Source organism: Amblyomma americanum, chromosome 6, assembly GCF_052857255.1.
Source record: "Amblyomma americanum isolate KBUSLIRL-KWMA chromosome 6, ASM5285725v1, whole genome shotgun sequence".
Classification (NCBI taxonomy): Eukaryota; Metazoa; Arthropoda; class Arachnida; order Ixodida; family Ixodidae; genus Amblyomma; species Amblyomma americanum.
The window spans coordinates 114,291,529-114,305,507 of record NC_135502.1 but is presented as its reverse complement, the minus strand read 5'-3'; the positions used below and the strand labels follow the sequence as shown (position 1 = coordinate 114,305,507).

Below are 13,979 nucleotides of genomic sequence, written 5' to 3'. Positions count from 1 at the left end.
TAGTATATAAAGAGCCTTCCCATGCACGTATACACCGCTCTCGGCTGCAGTGCACGGAACTTCCGACACCCCCCGCGCCCTGCGCCTCGGACGTCGGATCGGCGCCCCTGATTGCGGGTTCCCGACGGTCGGCCGGCCTGCAATTAGGGGTCCGCCCAGCTACTTGCGGCGGTCCCCGCCACTCTCGGAGCGGCAGCCCGCGAAAGCGCGGCCACTGACACCCCTGCGTTGCAAGATTGAGTTGCGCGGACAAAAGGAGACGGCCGCAGCGGTCACGCGGTGCCGAGGCGGCATAGAGCTCCGGGGTGCGACCGCTGTGTGTGTGCACGCCTCCTCCTCGCGGGAGCGGCTCCGCGGTGAGCGGGAGACGAGGGCATCGCCTTCCATTCCTTCCAGTCCCGTTGCAGACGTTTCAAACTGTTTGCGTGTGCTATTTGTCGAGCTGCGTCAACGTGTTACACATCTGCGCACAATGCGTAGTGACAACTACACGTGAAAAAGATTATTGACTATCGATGGCACCTTCTGGTCTTGTGAAGATTCCAGGAGTCTATCCCGCTTTTCATGAACTCGAAGCGATCGATTTCCCGATTTCTGCCTTTTAATAAAAAAACTGCGACAGCTTGCCTTTGGCATAAAAGACGGAAATAAAGACATAAGCGGATTCCGGATCCTTCGAGGAAGGCGGTAGATGCTGGCGCTTATTGTAACCCAAGGTACCACAAGGTGGCGTAACTTACTTGTTTGTTGAAATGATCCCTTGGAAGAACAAAATCATTTTTGGCTGACTAACTTGGATGCGATGTACTATGTTACCATGTAATGCTTAAGCGGTAAGTTTACAGTTAAAATGTGTAAAACTTTGATTGCTACCTCAGCTTTTTTCGTTTTGTTTGTACCTCAGAATTTCGCACTATCCAGCTTCATTGCTACCAGGGCTTGGTTGGTCACGAAACTGAAGGTCTTGCATCACTGTAATTACGATAGGCATACTATGGTGGAATAACGTTCAAGCAACAAGAACGCGGAAAACATAACAAAGCTGGATTGCCGATATGTAACCCTATTACTATGCAGTATATGCCTAATTACTGATGTCCATTACTATTATTTTCAACCCTAATTATAGCCACCAGTTACCATATTTATTTGCCCATTATAGGCACGTTATTCTACCTATCAATTCATGCATTAATGGTCCACTCGCTGTTCATTCGCGGGAAAATGTTTTCATAATTTATATTTCGGTAGTGCCGAAAAGTTATTCTTGATTTTGCTTCTCGAGCGGTCTTATTGGTTCTGTTAGCACCACGGCATTCATATAGCAGCCGCCTGTATCGTGGCGATTACAATACCACGTTGCACCGGCAGCGTTACGAACGATATTGCTGCGAGTGGCCTTCTGCACTTGTACACACGCTGCTTACGCTCCCTATGTATGTTCCACCTCAAATTATGTTAAATGCCTCCTGAAGTTCAAATTATTACCGCTCTAACGCAGTGTTCTACTGATCACTGGCATAATTGAACTTCAAGCCCCTTAGGATCTCACTGTAAGCAGTTTTCCATGTGACCTTCACCATTTAGAGCTCCATGCCCCCCCCCCGCAAAAAAAAAAAACGCGTTTGGTGCGCTTCCTTTGGGCAAGAACCGTTGCTCTGGTTTTTTGACCAATTTCCAGAGCAGCGTCAGTATAGTCAGTACACTGTATCGAGTTTCAACGAAAACTTTCACAAGTGTAGAAGCTGCTTCTGGGTATGGGTTTCGCCGTAGAAGCGGAAGCAGCGGACAGAGCCTCTGTCACTTGGGGGTGCTACACACACAGAATGTGAGGCGAAAGAAACAGAATATTTTGCATGTGCTGCACAGTGGCTGGTGAGAGAGAGAGACGAAGCCAGGGCTTTCGTGACTCTATACAGGCTGCGCTGAACAATCGGCCGTTGTGGTGCGCATAGTAGACATCAGCGCCGACCGCTGGCTGGAGACACGCACGGCGCCCTCCCTCTCCCCTATGCCTGGCTGGAGCACTCGTGGCGACCACAGCGCAGACGCTCGCGCCTGCCTGCCTGCACGCTTAAATTTGCACGGCTGCTTGAACACCCAGCAGCCGTCGCCGCGCCACGCGTCGCACTTCTCACGCGGCCGATGTCCACACTTTGTCACGCGTGTTCTCCCCAAAGCGCGCCTGTCCATTGCCCGCTCGCTCGGCCGCCGCGTCAGATGTGGCGCTCTGATTTGCGTCCCCATGTGGCCGGAAGCCGCCCACGCCAACACTGCGGGGCGCGCGCGACTTTTACTCATGACCAGATTTCACCCCCCCTTCTTTTCTTTTCCGTAAATTTTATTCCGCCACCGCACCGTGTTTTCCTGTTTGCTCGACCATTATCGCCGCGCTATAAAGGCTTCTGCGGTTGCGTGCGCGCGGTTTCCGAACGTCCGCTGAGCCCTGCCTGATAGAGCCTGCGCCTACCGTATTTATTCGAATCTAGGCCGATAGTTTTTTTCAAAAAAACGAGATGTAGAACTCTTATGTCGGCTTAGATTCGAGGATTTCGTTTCGAGGTTTCGTATTCGTAAAATACGAATAAATGTAGCACGCAGGTGGCGCCCCCACAAAACGCCAACGAAAGACAGCACTGTAGCCGTTTCTATCCGTAGCTATCCGTAGCCGATACTGATCAAAGCACACATGAGCACTGGCTGCCATTTTGGCCTTGTTCTGTTCTCGTGCGGTGGCGTGAGCACATTCGCAGCAGTGAAGTTTTCGTGCGTAGTATTTATCACCAACACCATGGCACCAAACAGGCGGTGCCATTATAGTGCCGCCTTCAAGCGGAAAGTTATAGTCGCTGCAGAGCAGTCGTCAAATCTTCAAGCCGGGCGGGACTTCGGCGTGGATAAGAATGTTCGCCGTTGGAGTCTACACCAAGTCGCCTATGCGCAGACACATGGTGCAGTCGTTTCGCGCCACGCACTTTCACGTGCGCGGCGACGTAAGAACAGTCGTGTCGCGTCATGAAAATAATTGTGATAATGAGGTATAAACAGTGTTGTTTTTTCGGCCGGCCTACAATTGAGGTAAGTTTTTTTTTTTCTGTGGCCTTCAACTTTCGGGTCTCGGCTTAGAATCGTGGCCGGCCTAGATTCGAGTAAATACGGTATCCCCGAGACCAACGAGTGCTTCCCCCCGTACTCCGCCGCCGATGCAATCTCCGCTTTCTCCCTGCTTCACTCGGCCACTTTGTGAACGCGACGTTGGTGCGTATTGTGCGCAGCTCCGCGTCGTGGGAGTTGATTGAGTCCTGTGGCGCGCACCGCTCCGGTTACGAGTGAGCGAGGAATACTAATGCGACGTGGCGTGCGTGTGGTGTGGCGCCGGCTCTGCTCAGACCGGAAGAAAAGCAAGAGCCGCGCATAGCTCACGCCCAGAAGAGGTTGCTCTTCGCTAACTATGCGACTTATCTCAATCCACGGGCGGCTCCCCCTTCCAGTTTTTAAATAATCGTGCACCGTTTTTCGTGTTACTTGAAAACTAAGGGGCGTGCCTGGCGCTGGAGCACTGTAATGTTTAGGATCAAACTAGCAGATGCGTAAACAACGCGCTCTCTTCTTTTGCATGCTTTTGGATTTCGCTAGCTTGCTTTTAGACCGGTAAATAAAGCTGCGGAAATGGTGCCTTGGTGAAAACAATGCAACGAGCTATTTTGAAGATGAAATACACTTATTAGTTAGCACTTCATTCCTGAAGTCCAAATTCTGAAAGTTAGACCCTTAGTCTTTACTGTTTAGCAGACTTCGGTATAAAAAAAAATTCTGAAAAATAGGCCACACGACTCTCGACAGCACTCAGCGGCAGACACACTTGGCTAAGATGCTCTGTATTCTTTAAAAACTTGATTACTTTCATCCGGGACACCCGGTACACCTATACTTTTGAGGGCAAAGGAAATGCAGCAGAGAAAATTTTAACTTGAAACCAGGAACATTACAGGCGAGTTTTGTTATTATGTCAGATGCAGGCCGCGCTCATAGCTTTTCGGACGTGTACTTAACGACACGAGTATCATCTTGCAGAACGGGAGTCTCTCATAATGCTGATCGCATTTCATTTGTGCTGTTCCTACTTCGCTTTCCCAGCAGCAGCACTGTCAATTCAGCATTCACTCCAGCTTTGTCACTTCAGCGACAACGATGTGCCACGAGCATGTTAGCTGTGTCCCGTGTCTTGTTGCGGTAACACACACGAGGCGTGATCGAGCTCATCTTTCCGAGCCACCAGCAACTAACGCCATCTGCTGTTCGCCAATAGACAACACATCGCCACTAAATGCGAATATTTTCACTTGTTATTGTAAGAAAACCACGGAGTGCAGCGAAAAGCGGCTGGAACATGTTGATTGTGATGGCCTACTATCTCTATACTCGATGCAAAGTCTGACTTTTAAAATGGTTCGCGCGCAGGCACCAACTACAGTTCTGACGGCCACAAAAAAACAGTTCAGTATACCAGTTAAGTATTAAAAATTCCCGCCGTAATTTTGGATAGTCAGCACTATGCAACAGATGGTGACAGCAGCGCAAAATAAAAACATTTTTTTTACATTTTCTGTGCTAGTGCAGAGTTCCAATTACACCGCGCCCAGCCTTCTGTTTGGCTGTAGTTGGCGTAAGACAAAGTTTACGCTCAGCAGTCAAACACAAATTCACTCACAGCACCGACAATGAAAAGTAGCCTTTTGTATCTTTTACAGCTGGTAAACTTCCCGCACAGTGTTCTGCGCGTTACTGTGTAATTGACAGATCATTATTTCAGTCACATTAATTAACAAGTCTCTTTCTGGGAAGCACTGGTGGCGTTTCAAGTTTTATCCGCTCACGAACGCCTATATACCACCCCTGCAGCTTCTATCACTGGCACAAGAAGCCATTGAAGCTCAAGAGGCACTTGGAGCTTACAAGCTTGAATGGTGGACTACTTACGCGCTGAGGAATTTTTTCCCTCCATTCGCCATCCGTGAATGTGACGTCATTGTCTCTTCTTTCAGTACCTTATAGTCATTTCCCCACTCATAGTGCAGCCACCCAAGCATTATGCGGGATCAACCTCCCTACTTATACCACCTGTATCTCTTTGCCCGTACTAGTGGAATACAAAGAGTACATTACACTGTAAATATTTAAAGGCGTCAAAAACACGCACACAACGGGACAGAGCCCCTCCCGTTCACTCTGTCCCGTCGTCTTCTCCTGCATGTGTCACATTTCTCAGCAAGTTAGCACCATACACTGAGGGCCCAATCATCCAAACTTTGGGTCCCACGCCCCTCAGCCGCATGTGGTCAGGAGAGGATCCAACCTAAAAAGTCAGTAAACGCCTCTACACAACTCTTCCGGAGATAACACAATGATAAGAGCGCGCAAACAACATAAGTATATGCGATATAACAAAGCGCCCATCTCTTACTTCAAGAAGCAGATCTCGCCCGCGGGTGTTTGCGGTACCGGGGCGTTCACCACGGAGTGTTCGCCACCGGAGTGTTCTCCAGCGGAATGTTCGCCAGCGGAGTTTTTGCCACTGGGGGTGTTCGCCAGCAGAGTGTTCGTCGCTGGGGGTGTTCGCCAGCGGAGTGTTCGTCACTAAGTGTTCGCCACCGGAGTGTTCGCCAACGGAGCGTTCGCCACTAGGGTGTTCGCAAAACCGCGCTTCGTCGCGCGGTGATCGAACCTCGCTGCGCGGCCCCAGCGAGCGAGCATCGACGCCGACGAGCAACGCGCGCGCGTGCTGAATCCGGACACGGCTGCTGGTGCAGCGAGGCGTGCCCGGCGGCGGCGGCGGCTGGCGTGCGCTCCCAGCCACTTCCGATCCGTCATCCCCCGCGGCAGAGGAGGCCGGAGGGGGACGTTGACGCGATGGCGGAGTCACCCTTTTGGCGCGCTCATCACGGCGAACAATGCCCGCAGGCCTAAGATTGCTCCCCCCTCCTTCCCCTCTTCCTGAAGCAACCTCTGGCGTGTTCTTTCTGTTATATGCATGCTACCCTTGTTGCGTGCGATCTGCGGCTCATCTGCCTCGTTCTGTCCGGTTTCTCGCGTGAAAAACTGCTCACTTCCATTTCCATGCCTTTTGGTTACTAACAAAAAATTAAGAATTGGAAGACGCTGTACTCAACAAGCAGGGAATCGGCTCCTTGCGGTACTGATGGAATCGCAGGTTTTGACGGCAGCCACACAAGGCGTCCCTAGCGGCGACATTCCGAAACGCTAAGTGGTGAAACAACAATTGCTCTGAGGTTAGGTGCACTTGCTTATTTCTGCGGCGCCGGCAGTGATCATCAAGCCGCAATACGCAGCGAGCAAGAGCGTTGCTTCTGGTTTCACTCTCGCAAAAAATAAAAAAAAAGCTATCGAGAGGAGCACACATGTAAGAAGATGACGTTCGGAAGAAATCTGGCCCAAATATCAAGATTGTCGCAGCATTACGGAAATGCCGGCAAGTTGGGAGCGACGAAAATTGGTTTTCAGGACTGTAACGCAGCGCTCACACTAGCGGGAAGCTTCCCGCAGCGGTATACAGCGTCAACGTCGGCGCTGCCTCGCAGCTCCTCAGAACGATGCTCACACTGCGCGCGTTTTCTCGCTGCGGTTGTCTTGGAATGTGTAGAGAGGAGGCGCTGAGGGAGGACCCGAACGAGCAGAAAGAGAAGGTGATAGTCACGTGACACAAGAGAAGACTGGAAAGCGCACCCTTTTCTCGCGTCGTCGTCTTGATCGTCTGCTAGCTCTCCTCCCGTCGCCCTTTTTGTCTCGGAATGGCTGGTTCGAACGATGAGCTGTTGGCTACGGTAATCGTACTTTATTTGTTTGTTCGCTGCTTCTGCACCGTCGCTTCTGCACCGTCTCAAGTCGCATGTCCATACTGGCAAAGCAGCCGCCGAGTGCCCGGCCGACCGACGGGCCGGCCGGACGCGCGCAGCCTCAGCCTCCGCCAACGGGGTCACTGAACTGGGACCGACGTCACGGTTCACGGTCGGCGCCCATTGTCTGTTCTCGTCAGCGGCACGGGAAAAATAGGTCCCGGACCGATCGCTCTGCGGGACGGCAAAGGAGGTTGTCCGCGGGAGAAAAACCGGCTTGTGCGGGAAGCGGCGCGCGGAAAACGTCCTGCGTTGCGCGTTTTCCCGCGAATGTGAGCGCGCCTTAACTGTTTCACATATCTCGGTGGACACCTGAACCGCGCCGTAAGGGAAGCGAGGGCGTGAAAGAAGAAAGGAAGAAAGAGTTGCTGTAGTGGAGGTCTTATGAATAATTTCGACCTCCTGGGGACCTTTAACGTGCACTGACATCGCACAAAACACGGGCGCCTTTTGCTTTTTATCTGCTTGGGAGTGATCCACTACCACAAAAGCGGAGCTGGCTGACATGGATACAAAGGATGGAACACATGAAGAAAAAGCGTTCCTGTAGCAACAGAGGTCTGATAGAAACGGAAAACGACTTTTGAATGATCATACTGCACGAAAACAAAATCATGAATGCACGACTAAGCTTCTCAGCCGACGCGATATGGTTCAGTGGTTATGGTGCTCGGTAGCTGACCCGAAAAGTTCGGGTTCGATCCTGACCGTGGCGGTCGCATTTCGGTAAAGGCGAAATCCTAAAGGCTCGTGTACTGTGCGATGTCAGTGCACGCTAAATAACTCCATGAGGTTTAAATTGCACAAAGCCTTCCACTACTGCGTCCCTGATATCCTGAGCCGCTTTGGGACGTCAAACCCCATAATTATAAACAAAAATATGTTTTTCATATCTGTCGGTATACCTGGGCCTAACACTTTAATTTCCCGCTGCTTGACTTTGACGTTCGGTTTGCGATACTCTGTTCTGCTCTGGCTCCAGGAGACTGATTATGTGAAACGAGTGGGCCTATCGCGTTACCAGACGTGTGTGGCGAAACCACGTTTCGTTCCACTGAAAAGCGGTGAAAACCTCTGACTCGCAATGCATCGCCAAGTGCATGGTTGGTCTTCCTTATAATGAGGATTGATGCGGCTTAACTTAAGTGTGACCATGGTTACAGTTAAAAGAAAAAGCGTCTGTCCTTTATATACTTATCTGGTGAGGTGCAAACGCTCATCACCGCTAGCTTGAGAACTGCTGCAGGGCGAGTTCTCTGTCCTGACTCGTGGGACAGTATGAAGAGACCGTTTACGGAGGCGGGTAAAGGGGCCGCCATGGCGGTTGACAGGCTCCGTGTGCTGAACTCAAACAATGAAAATAACGAGGTGATAAGATTTCTTTACAGCAGACACTGCACGTGGCAGCGGAGATTGGGCTAGCTCACCGACGCTGCCCTATAGTGAAACAAAAACAGCAGTTGGTAACAAACACACCATATCGCCCAAAGAGCGTTTTATTACTGCACTGAGCAACCACAGCAATAAACGAAATCCTAGTACAACGTGTGGCTGTATTAAACAAGCCCGAGCAGACGCATAAATATTCTTGCTGTTATAATTTCGTCTGGTAATTATTTTTTTAATCTAAGAAAATATTACCCAATTAGTATTTCCTTATCACGAAGGACCTCATTGTGGCGATCATGAAAGCGGGCAGAGCTTCACTGTGAACTTAAGCGGTGACCAGGTGCAAACGCACCGGGCACCCGGATGCATAATTGACGAACACAAGCTTACCTTATAACGTGCTTTGCCTTGTGTGCTTGAAGGCCGGAAACTGCGCGGTGTGCTCGAGGAACTCCTTTCGGATGTTCTCTGCGTGGAAGAAACAAGTGCAAACGATTATTTACCCCATTCGGGGCAGGTTCTACAACGCGCATATGGCTCGATCCCCGGCTGTGTACCTCGCTTTTATTCCACTACGTCTGTCCTAACGGCAATTCAGAACAACGAAAAATGTCTGCGACTAAAGGCAATGACCTCTACCTCACAGTGCGCGTCATGCATCCTCGCCACACTGATCTACAACCTTCAGTAATATGACACGACGTTTAATTTTGCTGTTTTTCCTTCTCTGGATTCAAGGGTATCATAGCTGTCATTGTGTCTAGTGCAATGCCATTAAGGGGGTCGGATCCTGTCCCCCACAAAAGCCGATAATATGTGTACTACATGCCAGCCACAAGCGTTCATATACACCCCAGCTGATCGTTCAGCGTGACAGTGCTCATAAAAAAGCAAGAGCTTTAGCATGCACTGCCCCGACCGCAAACATACCACAAGTGTCGGAAACTTTGTCCATGTGCATGCACATCCATTTACATATCCGAGTATTGAGACATCCCCGAAACCTTGCGTCCATGTCGATGCAGCATGTGCCGCTGAGAGCTCCCAAGTTGTGCGTAACGTTGGGCCCACATAACGGTACTGAACTTAATGGGTCATTGAAAATCAGAAAATGGTTTTTGAGGAAAGGAAACGGCGCAGTAATGGTCTCACATATGGCGGTGGACACCGGAACCGCGCCGTAAGGAAACGCGGAAGGTGGGAGTGAAAGAAAAAGGAGAGAAAGTGTTGCCGTAGAGGTCGTCTCCGGAACAACTTCGACAACCTGGAAATCTGTAACGTGCACTGACATAGCACAGCACACGGGCGCCTTTGCATTTCGCCCCCATCGAAACGCGGCCGCCGCCTTCTTTGGCAGATCGGGATTTACAACGGAGCGGCCGTTATGACAGGCGGATGAAGGCGGCGGTCTGAACCCGTATACGCGGCCGTGATCTGGACACTGCAAAAGAATCTATGACCTCAGGCCTCTGTTCATCTCCGATACTTTGCATCTATGGCCATGACATAGCCTCTCGGATGTTTTCTTTCAAATTACGCAGCAGATCGGGGCAAAGAACGGTCATTGACAATAAACGGTTGTTGCGATGGTGGACTCACGAACATGTATACCGAGCACTGATCATGGAGGACCTATATACCCATGTGAGGCCACATATAAGCGGCCTCTGTTCATTCCCGGCATTTATCATCAATTTACGCGGTTCCACAACACCGACCCTGTGCCCTCGTTGAAGTTTACGAACCTTGCAAAGGTGCGGCAGTCATATAGCTTCCCCAACGGGTCCACGGTCCACGTTTTCCGTGCGCTCAACGCTGCGTTTGCATCCAGCCGTTGTTAGCGGAGGGAAGACGCTCGTTCGCAGATGCACAGGTGCGGGCACGCGCTTGTTCACCCGTGCTCGCGCTTCTATTTCTACCGTGTATGCGTAAGTACATATACGCACTGCATCATCGCGGCAGCAGCTCAACGCAGATGGCGCGAAGCCAGCCGCGGGCATAATGACGTGTACGAACACGTGTTCGATGCACTTGCTCCAGCAGCGCGGGAGCGGGCGCGGTGTGTCCTCGTAGCCTTGCACGGCGTTATGGGACAGTGGCGGAAAAGCCGCACGCCTCGTGATGACGCTGTGGCATGCCACGGAGACAGACTCCGCATGGCGCCGCAGCCAGACACCAGACGCGGAAACACACGCTGGAACATTTGGCGCGCGCGCGCATGCCTCTGCTCCGCAAAGCGCAGCCGCGCGCGAACCCTCGTGCCTTTGCAGGGATACAGGCCGGCTGCAGCGGCAGGCTCACATCGTGATTAATTAGCGCTCTGACGTCAAGCGGCGGCACGCATAGAGAGCGCGGTCTGGCTGGCCGACTATATGTAGACGAGAAGTGTCACGGAGATACGGTAAAGCACTGACCCTGGCGCGTGATTTGCTCCCGGACTGCTCGTGGCAGAAAGAGGGCTCGTAATGGATTGACGGCGTTGCGTAAACCTCGACTGCAATCGGACGAGGTAAGCGCGGGCACGGATAAAAAAGAGCTTGGCCATGCAGCGCGTGGCATGTGTCCGCTTAGTCGGCAGCCGTATAATTTTGGCCGTGTACACACTACACGGAGCAGCTTGTGAGTTTGTCATTAGGGTTAAGGTAAGTTTATCATTACGCCGTTAGGTTTTAAATCCACGTCTATTTAGGGGTTACATAAAATGTTTAGTGCAATAGCTGGAAGCTCATAGCCTGAGCGGCTTTGGGGTGTTAAACCCCATAAAGCCATAAAGCCGTAAAAAAACTTATTTTTAGAGACTCTTGGGGGAAAAAGTGCGTATGAAATACGCGACTGAATACGGTAATTATTTCCCTCGTCGCCACATATGCCACGCCGAACTATGCCTCTGACGCATATCGAGGCGCAGGTTATGCAAAGAAGCACAGCTCGTCGCGCAGAAAGGGCGAATCCTCCTAACCTCCACTGGAAGGTTGCTCATCACCAAACTTCCTTACTCGTACAGTGTGGGCCAAATATGCCACCTCTTGCGATATGCACCCCAAGCTACACCATGGAGGGCAGAAAAGCAGCCCGAGCTAAAACGATACAAAAACGAAGTATGGGTGACTACACATATGTGGACATCGCTCTAGCTACTCCAACATAAGAGGCTCGTTAGTGTCACCTATAGGAAGTGCCCCGTATTTGAGGCCGGGGAGATAGCGATCGCTCTATAGCTCTAACAAAATATTAAAACAGGGAATTGAATCAGAACTGTGAGGGATAAAATCTTCAGAGGGGTAAAATCGTTACTAAAAAATCGAAGCTAAACGGAAATAAAACCGGGACAAAGCATGGCTTTAATGCGGATCAAGTTCTGGACTACGGGCGGAATTACAAGATGCAAAATTCTCCGTTTCGGCGTATGTTTGTCGCTCGACAGGGACATATATAAACGCTTGGCGCGCTGGGTCTGCGCACTACACACATCTTGTCGCACGTCTATGCGGTTCACACGGACGGATCAGAATTGTGCTCTTCACGTGCGGACGTCTCTCTAACTGAAGCTCCATTTTCTTCTTGTCACCGTTTCGCATTTTCTTCCGGAGTTTGGGGGAGCCAAATCACCCCCTACAGAACACTTCGCCAGCACAATTCACTGTGCTCAAGACGGTGTGTGTATGCGAACACAATTGGTGCGTGAAGCTAATTAATGCCTATTGTTGGACGGGCCGGCGATTCATTTCGGGCGAAATTTAAAAGCCTTCAAAACGAAGACAGAAGTGACAGGCGCGCCGCGTTCAGGCAACGCGCCCGCCGTGTCCTATATGCATGTATACATACACGTGCCGAGCCTGCATTCTTTAATCCGCAGAAAAAGAAACTTTAGTATTTTCGCCGCTTTACGAAAAGTGCGTTTTGTATCGGGCGTGTATAAAGCGCCACTTTTGTCGATCATAATGACAGGCATTCACCCGGCCCCTGTATGCATTCCTCGTCCCGAACGGGAATATAAGAGAGGGGCGGAGCTTTCTTTGTACGCAGGGTCGGGCCTTTCTTTCGTTTAGTTTCTATATCTCGCTGATACATCTGTTCAATCAAGTTGTTAGGAATTCTATAAGGGAGGCGGCCCGCCGCGCACTCTACAAAGACGGCGGAGTATTCTACGCACAGCCCGCCAGTCGCGCGGCGAGCCTCGGGCTTGGCGGGGAGGCATACGCTTTTAATCAAGCTCCTTCATGGCCTGACAGGCTCGTGCTGTTCGTTCCATTCTTCCCATATATGCAAGCTCGCTAATGCATGAGCCAGTCACTCGCTGCCGGTGCTCGAACAAACCGCAGTGCCGGTATTGCGAAAATGCATAACGCGACACGATCGCGAACCGCACGCGGTCCTTAGACGACTCTCAATATACATTACGCCGCACGCGCCACAGTGTACAGGTGTGTGTGCGTGTGTGTGCTCGCATATGCGAGCGCAGTAAGGAGAGACCCACCCACATTCATGCGCAGACCAGCCGGTATACACTTTTGTAGCTGCAGGTTGTTGCTGCTGTTACCGCGATTGGTGCGTTCGCGTGTGTACAGCGCCGCGGTGCACACGGTCGATGCGCTAACTGCCGCGCCAGCAGCGCTAAGGAGGTGGGTGGAATGGAATGGCGCGTCCCGATGATGAAAAATGTGAATTACAGGGAGTCAGGTCCACCGGCTGACCGCGGCGAGGTTTAATTTTTATAATGGGCCGCGACGTGTGTCCTATACACTTTTCCTCACTTCTTGTCATTTTAAAGACACATGCGCGCACGTCTCAAGGCGCAGTGTCGGAGTCGAGAGAACCGTGCCTACACTATCAGGGAGTTTTAGAATAGAGTGACCGTATCGGTTAGGGGGATAGGGGAATAGCGGAGCGCTAGTGCGCATGCGCAAATAACTTCCCCTTGGGTTTATTGCTCTGTGCATGCACTCTAAGAAAAAAAGGAGTGGTCTTACTCCTTTAAGGGGGTAAATCCACTGACGCTGTGGCGACCCCCTTTGGGTGCAAAGTTACTCCTTCGTCGGGGGAGTAAGTGCGTACGGAGTAATGTTTAGGCTGTTATCGGGGTAATGTTACTCCGTTTGGTCAAGTGTAAGTATAAGCCTTTGATGACTAACGTTACCCTTCCTCAGAAAGAGTAACGCTTAGGCCATGAAGGTGCAAACATACGTTTTATTTTCTGGTGCATATTTGCACCCACTCGGAATAAGCTTATGCTCAATCTCAGAGCGTAAACTTATCCTTGCAAGGGTTACGGTTAAGCCTATCTAATGAGCTTACTACAACGCTGCTAGAGTACAACTTTGCACCTTATCAATGGGTGTAACATTGCTCCGCGAAAGCATATGGTTTTGCTCTTTTAGGTGCACCTTTACGCCGTGTTAGGAAGGGTAACCTTAAGCGTAAACTTACCCTCGCAAGGGCTATAGTCATAACCTACCTAATGAGTTTATTACAACGCTTCTAAGGTACAACTTTGCACCGTGTCAATGGGCATAACATTGCTCTGCAAGTGTGCATGTTCTGCTCTTTTAGGTGCATCCTTACGTCTCTTTTGGAAGGGTAACCTTAAGCGTAAACTTACCCTTCCAAGGACTGTAGTTAAATTTATCTAACGAGCTTATTACAACGCTTGTAAGGTGCAAATTTGCACCGCATGAG

At 50.8% G+C, this 13,979-nt stretch overlaps 1 protein-coding gene across 1 annotated transcript in view; it reads right to left on the bottom strand.

Annotated features, from left to right (window-relative positions):
• LOC144094025 (uncharacterized) overlaps nt 1-13,979 on the bottom strand; it is a 101,922-nt gene that overhangs the window by 14,382 nt on the left and 73,561 nt on the right. The window contains exon 3 of the mRNA XM_077627868.1: nt 8,694-8,771. Coding sequence (XP_077483994.1) covers nt 8,694-8,771 — 78 coding nt within the window. The remainder of the gene's footprint in view (nt 1-8,693; nt 8,772-13,979) is intronic.